This window comes from Pavona decussata, unplaced genomic scaffold (assembly GCF_977016875.1).
Source record: "Pavona decussata unplaced genomic scaffold, jaPavDecu1.1 SCAFFOLD_234, whole genome shotgun sequence".
NCBI classification, from domain to species: domain Eukaryota; kingdom Metazoa; phylum Cnidaria; class Anthozoa; order Scleractinia; family Agariciidae; genus Pavona; species Pavona decussata.
The window spans coordinates 1,476,426-1,487,856 of NW_028145639.1; the positions used below are offsets into that span (position 1 = coordinate 1,476,426).

Consider the following 11,431-nt stretch of genomic DNA (forward strand, 5'->3'; position numbering starts at 1 on the left):
GGCCGGGACTGGGCCCCACTCAGAGAAACAGTCTGCCGACAGTTTTACACGTTGTTGCCGGTTTATCAGGAAATCGGTCACCCAGGCTTTGATGCTGCGCGGCATGTCAAGACCATTGATCTTTGCAACGAGGATCGTATGATCAATGAGATCAAATGCCTTTCGATAGTTAGATAGCACGACCCTGACGGCTGCCCCTGTCCCGTCTGTAGCCTGTGACCAGTGGTGAAACATCGAGATCAGGGCGAATAAGGTGGAGGATTCGGGGATGCCGCCATACTGATCATAGTCGATCTTCTTGAGTACTGCGGGACCAACATGAGTGGCTACAACAAAGTCTTCCGCGAGTTTCGAGATGGTGGGGGTCAGGGAAATGGGGCGCAGATGCTTACTTAGGTCTTCAACAGGCTTCTGTTTGGGTAGCGCCCAGTTCTACGCCCCGGAGAGGCCACTTCGGTGGTGCAGCAAAAACAACACGGAAGGCAGCATTTACCATAAGACTGAAAAAAGGGGCGGTATAAATAGGGCTAACGCCCTCCCCCCCCCCCTTCCCCCCCCCCCCCCCCACACACACACACACACACGCACAGAAATGGCACTATTTTTGTTCCATTTTGCCAAAACAGGCACATCAGTGATAGCACTGAATTTTAACTCTAATCAGTTCGGGGATGAGGGACAGGCCAGAGGTTAGAAAAGCACATATCCAAACACACGACATTTTAATTTTTAGCCGTATTAATCAAACTGAATTCAGATCATGGAATTTGCACGAACTATCTGCTACAAAGAAAACAATTATATTGAATTTTTCTTTCAGATATAGTATAAATTCAGTAAACACCGGATTATATTGATGGTGTCGTCTGCAGAAGAATGTGATGAAAAACAACACTCTTCACTTCAAATATTCACACTTTTTGTTGCATAATTTAATGTGTTAATCTAAGTGCATCCATAATTTATCGTTTAAAAATATTTCGATCAAATATTTTGTTGAACATGGCTCCGTCCCCATATAAACAAAATCGCATGGAAGTCCGCTAAATCGACTGTCGGTGAGTATCGAGCATTCTCGTTGATCATTAGTACTAGCATTTAAACACGGTGTGTTATTTTAATGCGGAAAAAAGGTCTGTTTCGTTCATTCAGTGACTCAGCCAGAATCAACGTGTATCATATAACTGCAAATTGTCCAGATCCTCCTTTAAGCAAAAGCACTGTTCTTGAGGATCCTTCATCAGTTGTCGTGAAACTGTCGGAAGTACTGTCGAATTTTAAATTTCTTTGGAAGATAAGAAAATTATATTCCATTGGAAGTATAACGTTTCAACGAAAGTAAATGGATGACACGTACAGCTCTACAATTTTGAATTTATTAGGATGTCATTATCTACATTGACCAGACTCAAGTGATACTAAGATGAAATATGAAATCCTTAAGGACGGTGCCTACTAATACAGAAGTATTTTTGTGCAGTTTATGAATATGCAGGAAAAGCAGATCATAGCAAGGGCTATTGAAATCCAAGAAGAAAATTGGGGGCAACCACGCATTTTTCAGAGATAATTAAGCAGCAATATTTCCAAAAAGCGCCAAAATATAAAGCAATGTATGGCAGTTTTTCTTAAATAGAAGCTTAATTATCTCTGAAAAATGCCCGGTTACCCCAAATTTTCTTTTTGGATACCAAAAGCACTTGCTAAGTTCTGCTTTCTCCGCATAGTTTTAAACTGCGCAAAAATATCCCTGTATTAGTGAGCACTACCCATAGGAAACCCGAGTATCTCGAGATGCGCAGAACGTATGCACAGTAACAATATAGTAGGCACCGTCCTTAAGAAGTAAATAATTAACTCTTATCAAACTTTACCTTAGGAAAATCATGTTTTTACAAGAAAAGCATATCTTACAAATTGGTACGATGGCACTGTACAACCAGCGACTGGCCAAAGTTAACGAATATAACTAAATCAAAGTCAAAATTCAGCCAGTGATACAAATATATTTCTTTGAAGCCTCTTTCAACGCTTATTTCACCGACGAAGAGACAGCAGTCCTGAAACCTACCTATATTTATAACATTACCAGCTCATCAATAGTGCTTCAAAACTGTTTCATTTCATTACCTTGCATTCACGGGTCCTAAGCGATAGCAGTTAAGCTTTGCAACTGATCCGGTTAAACTGTTTAAATAAACGTGTCTTCCTCTTCAGTCTACTACTTTACAAAGACACCATCATGCTGGAGGCTAAGTTCACAATAATTTTCAGGTATTTGCCTCTCGCTCCTTCTCCCCACCGTTGCAGGTGTCTTCACCCAGGGTGGGGTGGGTAACTGTGTTCGTACGATCATTAGTTTGGTTGCTCGAGCCTCCGGATGGTTCCACTCTGTTAACGCACCTCGTTCCACAGCATAACAGACGATTGATCTTACCTCGAAACTTCTGGTTTACGAAAACGTAAATAAATGGATTGACGGTTGAATTGCACGTGACCAGAACAATAGAGGTAATGTAGGTAACATCGCCATAGCTCTGGGAAGGACTGAAGTAGTTTAGTGCGTAGATGGTCAGGTTTGGCATCCAACATAACCCATAAATTATACTCACGGTCAGAACTGTCTTCGTTACTCGCTTTCGCACTTTCATTACACCCTTGGAAAAAGAAAATAACGAGTTACAATTATTTATATAGCACATCATACAAACCAAAGAGCCATGATATTGAAAGGTCGGTTCTAAGATGTAAACAATCACATTTTTTTTTTAATTTCTGCAGATTTTGTTGCTCTAATGACAAGTAATTTTGCTTTCTGCACATATTTCCCAAAATGGTAACTAGTACTTAACTAAGTAGTGCTGGATTAAGGACCGAGGCGCCATCTATGTGACCTTTAATCCGCAAACCTTGTATTGAAGAAGAAATTGTAGTAAAAACCTAGCAAAGAAAATGCGTTGAAGGTATACTTTTTAACGCTTCGCTTTTTGCTTGCAACTGTGGCTTGGTCAGTGTGATGAATAAGAGAACATATTTTGGCGCCATTTTTCTCGGAAATGACTTTCGGTTACTGTTGCCAGTCGGAATAAATTCGAACTCACGTCTATAATCGTCGAGATAGATTTAAAAAATAACTTTACACGTTTTGTCTATTGGAAAAACTTATAGTCGTACTCGTAGTCGCACTAGAATCTAAAGGCCGCTAATTTGAATCTTACGAGACGACTCACAGCTGACTTCTACCTGCTGAGCGTTGCCAAGAACATCTCCTTCCTGCTTAAACCAAAGTGAATACACCACTCTGGAGTATAACGCGGTCATTAACAAGATCGGGATAATTCCAGCAACCACGAACCAAGTGGAACTGTACAATTTGGGAAGCAAGTCACTGGGCCAGTATTCCATGCAAAAGTCGTTTTCTTTTTCAAAATAGATTGTCAAGAACAGAGGGATGTTAAGAATCACTGCACAAATCCACACAACGGGAATGATAATCTGGAAAAAAGAATTTTGAAGTTTGGATGACGTAAATATGGCACTAAAGATTCACAATACTCTCATAAACAAAACATTTCAGCTTTTGGGAAAAATAAGCACGTTACTCTCTCCAACCTCCACTCGTTAATCAGTTAAATTGACCTTCACTTTGGAAGAACAATTTCTCTTCTATTTCCATATTATTATCGTTATCATCATCATCATCATCATCATCAATCATCATCATCATCCTCATTATTATTATTATTATCATTATTATTATTATTATTATTATTATTACTACTATTAATATTATTATTACTTTTATTATTATTATTATTATTATTATTATTATTATTATTATTATTATTATTATTATTCCTAACTACTAATCTTTGTAATCTGAGTATCATTATTTGATTTGCAGAAACTGTTTTAAACAATTTAGAGAGCTGTAAATAAGTTAACCGCCTCGATTAGCTTTTGCTACTTGGGCGTAACTGGGTGCATGACCTTCTCTTCTGGTATTAGAAAACGTGTTGTTGTGTTGTGTTGTTTAAAGAGAAGGAGGAAAAGGACTTTAAACTGTTGCAGTCTAGTGAACTAGGAATATCACATTTTCGGTTTAATTCGTAACCACTCAACTCCAGTTATTAACGCTCATTTACGATATTTGATAATTATCCCGCGAAGCCGTGCGGAGTATCGTCTCAAAACACAGCCGACGAGACCGTAGGCCGAGTTTGCTAAAAACAGGCGATATTGCGCAAGATTAAGCAAGATAATTGTTTTTTCAACATCTTGATATCAAAGCACGGCTCTATTGCAGAAAAGCTAGAAATTGTCTTTATTTAAATTGTTTTCTCCGCTACGCACAAAATAGCGTAATCACAGAATATCTGTTGTGTAAAGATGACGAACATTGAGCCATAACCATATTTGGACATTCTTACAATACATTAAATAATAATAACATTCCTGATCTTTCGTCTGTCAGTTAAAAGCATAAGTAACTCTTACTGATACTGTGGACACAGTTCACTTACACACCTTCAACTTGTTGTAAGTTAGTTTCCCTTTATTGCCGTATGGATACATGACAGCATAGTATCGTTCAAAAGCGATGACAACAAGGGTGAAGACCGAAGCAGCTCCACCAGTCCAAGTCAAGTTCCCACCTGTCACTAGTTTACAGAGCAAGGTACCGGTAATTCTATCCGGGTGTGTGAAGAGATGGCTGAAAATGAAGCGTGGCGTTATGAACAAGGCTACCATCATGTCTGCTACAGCCAGGTTCAGCAGAAGAAAGTTCATGGGGGTTCTAAAATGACAGCAAAGAAGATTCATATAACTGTTTTTCTCTAATTTCGACAACTGGTTGACTTTCAACAAGAAGACCCCATGGTATATCAGAGGTTAAAAACCGCAGGTCTGGTGGTTTGGTTCGCTTTCATGGTTGATATGGTCAGTTGATACTCGACCTTTTTACTGATCGGAAGAGTGATTCATGGAACGGAGTGATTCCGTCTTAAATTGGGCAATAACGAAACAGGTTTTTCGCTTATTATTACCGATCGAGTGCAAAGAATGGAGAAGTCGGTAAGTGCACTGATCACTATGTGGAGCCAGATTATACTTTTGATAACATTCAGGTCGGAGATAGGAGCTTGATCAGGACAGATTGTTAGTAAATACGAATAGTTTCTAAAGAAGCTGTGGTGCAGCTGTGTCAGTGGGGAGGGAGAGTTAAAACGATTGTTTAGTTTTATCAACTGAGTTGGTAAGTAAGGGTTATTGGCCTGGAACGAGGGGGATATATCACATATCCCCGAGGGACAGGTCAATAACATGCTTATTTCTTCGGTTGGTGAGGATTCCTAATAGAAACAAGGACCTTAAATAATTAAATGCTTATTTTATACCAGGTGGAAGTCTAATACATAACATTTTTTAATGGCAGTAGTTGGCAGTGAGATTTCGGCCGCAAAGATGTTTTTCTCTGAACTTCGGATTATTCACACAACAATTTGTATAAACAATTGCTTTTTTCTGCTGGTATGCGTGGTAAACATGTTTGTCACTCTCGCATAATCACTGCATTCAGTACACTACACGTGGTTGAGCGGCTGCTGTTAAATTTTGGAAATAGTGTGCAGTCGGCAATCGTTCCGTGTGGAAACAACGATGAGCGATTGTTAAGATGAAGTCTTTTTAACCGAGAGCTTCTTACACTGTCTTTGCTGAACGGATTAGTAGTCGAATTCCTGCAAATGTAAAGAAAGCTACCAGTCGGACAGTTAGAGTATGGAATGAACTGGTCGCCGATGAAAGAATCTCCCTTCCAACTAGTAGTTGACAAGAAGATGAGTTTGAGTTTGTTGTTGTACCTGTTATTGAAGTACTAGTAGAAGTAGTAGTAGTAGTAGGAGTAAAAGTTTAGTTGTTCATTTTTTCTTTAATAATAAACGATTAAGAACTCGTTGAGATTACTAAATAAGGGGAATAAGTCGAGCGGTATATGGCGAGGGTGAGGGGAATATATATTCCCCCCCCCCCCCCCCTCGTTATAATCCCCTCGTCCGTTGTTATCAGCTATTGTTTTCAGCCCCGCCTTCCCCTTTTACAACCAACGCCGCACCCAGCTTTTCAGACAGTTAGTAATTGACAGGGGCTATTGAATATATTCAACCGAAAAGAACAAAGGAAACCGAGCCAACTGAAAAATAAGCTAAATTGACCAACGAAAGCTGACGCATCAAGCGATGACCCTTCGTCGTACATAGTGTATCTCAATAAGTCGTGTATATGACCTCTCCAGTATATATATATATATATTTAGGTTTTCGTTGCTACCCATTAGTTACATAATTGAGTACAAAGAGGGCAGAACAATGACATGGAGGTCTACCGTACGTCAGCCACAAGGACTCAAACAACGTGATAAGTATTTCTCAAACTCATTAATAATGCATGGTAGAAAGAAAAGGAAATTACTGCCGTGAGTGATGACTTGGTTAGATTTTGCTTTGGATTTTTCAACGAATTTTTAGTGGTTTGCAAACTATATCAAACTCTCAAAAGTGTTTCATCCGATTACAAAACACCTTAGGATTGGTCGAAAATGCCGGGCTGTGCCTCGCTTTTTCGATGCACTTCTCGGTGTTTGGAAATTCATGAAACACTTTTCCCGTATTTAACATGTTACTCCCTGTTCGACTCTTTTAAAGCTTGGCAGCTGTTAACTTACCTCATGTCTTTATAAATGATTATAACCAGGCATACAATCGTGTTCCCAACAAGGTCTGTTGTCACAAGAACGGCAAACATGCTGGTGAGTCCAATCTGGGCTGACTCTGAATCCTTGTATAGTGACATAAAGAGTGCGGCTATCGATCCGGCTAAAAGAATACCAGGATACAAAAAGCTAACAGTCAAGCATGATAATTGTAATGAGAAAACACCCTCAGCTAGAACAAAACCTTTAGATCATCTCACACCAGGAACATCAAGTGACCTGATGGCCCAGGTCGACACGTGAAAGTCTCTCGAGCTCAGTAATTCAGTGGCTATAACATTCGACTGATGTGCGCCGGCTGGGTCATGATATGCATTTCATTCAGACTCAGATACGAATATTTCGTCTTTCTCAAACATCATAATGACCTTATCGTGCCAGACCAATCTGTCAGAAGATCTGTGAAGAGCAACGCCAGCAATAGGCCTAAAGATAATTATTTTTACGAGTTTTAAATAATGGACCAGAGGATTAAGGTTGCAGTGTATGTTTAAGTGGTTACGTGTCCCATGTGCTGCTAGCAATAATCACGGAAATGATGGAGCAGAGAGCTAGTGAACTGTCTGATCCATTATTTGTGTCATTAGTGCTAGTGGGCGCAACATTCATTTTACGACATTCATTTGGTTCATCTCGCTTCTACTTCTCTCGAATGTTTACGCCAAAGTTACTCCTGTCTTGCTTTGTAAGTGCCAATCTCTGCCGATTTAAACCTTTTTCCTTTATTAGCAAAAAGGAAAAATTCAAGATCATTTACCGACATTCAATAACATTCTTAGAAAACCATTTTCACGAAGAAATGTTCATTTTAATCATTTGTTGTGTCATCTGCACAATTAGTATACCATGGTAAATTACCTTCAATAACATCCTTAGGGTTTCATTTCCTCTCTTTGTATATAGTTGGAAAGACACAGTTTGATAAACTTTGATAAATCCCCCTCAAGTTACATCATGAAACTTTCATTTCCTCTCTTCACTGTTTCAATTTTAATTTCGTTTCTCTTTTTTATGTGGAGGAAGTCATTACTGGCATCCATAAACATAGCAATGTAGTCCGAATGGAATACCCTGTCATCAAGCTTTGTTTCTGTCATTAGTTGTAGCATTAATTGCGTGGCGTGAAATTTGCTTCCTTTTAAACACTTATGGTTTGCTCTACAATGTTCAGGCACGGTGAATAGCGGGGCAGCATCTTATCTCGCTTCTGCCTCTGGGTGATCTGCGTTTCAATATGTAGGGTGTTGTCAAAAAACAAAAGGGTTTTGCTTGTCTAGGGTCAGGTGTCAACCAACTTCCGCCATAAAATCATCGAAAAGTTGCTTACAGAGACGCTTTGAAAATTATGCTAAGTGGTTTTATCACTCAAGACGTGACCTAGAAGTTAATGATGATTGCGTTTTCATCGACGAATTTGCATATAATATATAGAATGCGAGGAGTAATGTGAAGCCCAGAGATGACGAACTTGTTCTCGGCTTCTCGAGAAGTGTCTGGTCAAGGTGACAGAAATGTCAAAATTTCCATCGGCCTTGTCTAAGACATTGCTTGCAATGGTGGGATGAGCGGGCGCTTTTCAAAGACTGGCTTGCGGAAGTCGGTCGATAAATGAACCCAGACGATCAAAACCTTTTTTTTTTTTTTTAATTTTTGACAACACTAAAGCAAGAGGAAGAAACAGGATAATGGGGTTGCCCCTTATACGCCGCTTTTGAAAAGAGCGAGCGTGTCGTTTTCAAGGGAGCAAAACAAGCCGAAATTACCCGCCATACAACTGATCATAGATGTGAAACTCGACGACAAGGTCTTCAACTCGGTTTAAGATACTTCTGCGTAACCTAAAAAGATGCAGAAACGACAGGACGTTTTAAAAGGCTAACTAGGCCCCTGAGCGTTGAACGGAGTCTTAAGCTCTATTTTCTGTGGAGTTAAGCCGCATAAAACTTTGCGTGAAAGCTAGCGTCGCTCATATTTCAGAAGTAAAAATATCACTGCAACACCCCCTGTTGAAAATTAATATTACAAGCGCTCATGCAACGTTTTAATTTGTTTCGAGTTGAAAAAAAGTTTTTGATTTTCAGGTTGCTAGCTTTTGTCGGATCTGCAATAAGACCGACAAACCTGCTATTTGTTATTTAATTTCCGACACTTAAGTGTCCCTACCATTTCTTTGGAACATAATTTTCCAAGGTTAAGATGATTTAAAAGAAACGTTTCGGGCAGAGAGTTAAATGAATCAAACTATTATGATTCACTTTTGCATTCTGCCTCAGTCTTCTGTCCCAAATCAAACACCTTTGTACTCTCTGTTCTCACGATCACTTAGCATCAGTGTTTGTATGCCTTTTGCTTACCAACCTCTCGTGTAGAGCTTATCATTATGATCGCAACTGTTCGATGAAAATATAGTGAAATCTGACGGTGGATATAAGAAAACAAGATAATTCTTTCGCAGGTCAATGCTGAAAACAGTTTTTTTTCGGGCTTGTACCCAGAAATGCGTCATTCAAGTCTTGAATCTGTTTGTTCACAATTTTCAGCTCCATTTAAAAAAATTAAAAGAGGAAAACTTTGGGCATTAATTAGCATTAAAAAAAGCTTAACAAGCGAAACATTTGGTAGTGATCACTGCATTTTCCTCGGACGTTACAATCGAGCTACAATTCTGGATCTTAAGCGCGTACATTTACATCAGCTAAAGCTGAGTTAACATCACTCGTTGTGAAGGGTTCAATGGAATTTTCACCAAACGTTTTAAGCCTAAGAAAATCGCTTTCAGAACGTGTCAGTCCAACAAATTAAATTCAGAACCTTCTGCTTAAAAAGGTACAAGTTAAATCTGCTCGACTAAAACTTGAGTAAAGAACAAAACTAAGTACTTACTCTTCAGTGCAGTTGCTTCAATTTTTGTTCGATTCAGTGAAATTCATGCGCCTAAATATCAACCCACAGACTTTTCCCTTAGTGACGAATGTATTTTCTTGTTTCCCTACGTAATTTATGACTTCACAGGACATCTGATGCTGTCTGAATTGCAGCTGACAGTAAATTGCACTTAACAGACTGAAAACTGTAATAACGGTACACTTCATTTATTTTCGCTTGTTCAGTTAATAGCATAGGAGAATCTAAGTAAACAAAGCGGCAATATCAAAGGTAATAGTTTGTAACTGAAGGAAATATTACCTTGCTCTGAACTAACAAACTGGTGTCGGCCAAAAAGCAATTATGATTTTATTTTGTGCTTTTAAGCAGATGAACATCGCTGTTTCATTCTCGTCTCTAAATTTCTATTTCGCTTTATTTCCGATATCTATTTGGATATCTCTTGATCCGAGAACCACGTTTTTCCCTATGAGGGTTTAAATTTGTCGAGAATTTTTGTCAGATATTACACTTTCGAAGATTATTTGTTCTGTGAGTCAGTAAGATCAATATCACCTCCGCAACACATGGGTGTCAGTAAATAAGGCCAGAGACCAGCTGAATACCTATTTCCATTTTCTATTTGGTCCAGCCCCTACCAAAATTCTATCGTAGGAGCGTATTTAAGCTTATCAGTGAGGAACTAAGAACTTGCTGAAAACTTCAAACGACCAAAAATCTTAGACCAGACATGTATAGGGGTGACAAATTATGCCGACATAATTTCGAGCATAACGTTATAGGCGGAGCAACGAGCATAGCGCAGACATAATAGTACTACTTTGCCGACATAATTGTTCCGTTTTGCGACATAACAGTCTATAGAAGTAAGCTTTATTACCAAGAGAAAAAATTAAATTCTTAATTTACGACTCAGTATTCAGTAGTTCTGTTTTAGTTTTGTCCCTACTATTGCCGTTTACTGAGCGGATAACTGTAAAATTTCAAGTTTTTTTAAATGTTCTACGAGGTTTTTGTTACAATAAATAAAATAATATTAGTAATTTCACTTCTTAAGTGACTGCATCGTTAGACAATCGATTATTTTATTTATTGTTATATTCTACCACGATGACAAATCATCCCTTTCATGGCATTTCTTTTGCATCTTTGAATTACAAACTAATTTATAGTGAATATTGTGTTTGTTTCGCAGTGAGGGGTTAAGGTGGGGAAGTTATTTTTGCTGCATAATAACGAGCATAATAGTTACCATCGACAATAATAGGCCATTTCCGAGTTGCTGTGAATCTCATTATGAAAATTAGCACTTAGCCTCGCTATCATAATGAGGTTCAAAGCAACTCGGAAATCTCCTATTAGTAACATACTGATCAGGCCATTTCTTGTATTGCGGGTGACGCCAGAAAACATGGCGCTTCACATAAGGAGCATGATGTGTCAACCCCTCGAAATTTATCTTGACTGATCAGATAAAAAAATAAATACCATCTTCAAAGAACTGTGACTTATGAATTCAAATGCGATTTGTAAGAAAGAAATTATGTCGATTACACTCGCCGTTAGTTTTAGCAGCGTAACTAAAAACATGATGTGAAAAATCTATCACCCTTTAGTATAAATCTACTAGTGTTCTATCACGAATGCCCTTCTCTGATTGGCTACGCTACTCACTATCTATTTTGTGATAGATAGTGAGCAGCGGTTTTCAACAAAATGGCGGCCGCTTCGCCGCGCTTTCGAAGCGTCTGCGATAAGGATATAGATAATTTA

The 11,431-nt window shown here is 38.7% G+C and overlaps 1 protein-coding gene across 1 annotated transcript; it reads right to left on the bottom strand.

Annotated features, from left to right (window-relative positions):
• Window positions 1-1,439: 1,439 nt before the first annotated feature.
• LOC146458057 (QRFP-like peptide receptor) lies at window positions 1,440-9,750 on the bottom strand. Its single transcript, XM_085091240.1, has 5 exons — window positions 9,656-9,750; window positions 6,725-6,875; window positions 4,528-4,798; window positions 3,244-3,495; window positions 1,440-2,657 (listed from the first exon to the last, which is right to left on the bottom strand). The coding sequence occupies exons 2-5, from the start codon at window positions 6,850-6,852 to the stop codon at window positions 2,271-2,273; spliced, it is 1,038 nt and encodes a 345-aa protein (XP_084947366.1). The 5' UTR covers window positions 6,853-6,875; window positions 9,656-9,750; the 3' UTR covers window positions 1,440-2,270.
• Between the last annotated feature and the right edge of the window lie 1,681 nt (window positions 9,751-11,431).

Excerpts from the sequence above, each read along its gene's own strand:
- LOC146458057 (XM_085091240.1), bottom strand. The coding sequence starts at position 6,852 with ATGTCACTATACAAGGATTCAGAGTCAGCCCAGATTGGACTCACCAGC. Across the intron at positions 3,496-4,527 it reads TAACTTACAACAAGTTGAAG|ATTATCATTCCCGTTGTGTG; the intron begins GTGTGTAAGTGA and ends TCTTTTTTCCAG. Across the intron at positions 2,658-3,243 it reads TTCTTGGCAACGCTCAGCAG|GGTGTAATGAAAGTGCGAAA; the intron begins GTAGAAGTCAGC and ends TCTTTTTCCAAG.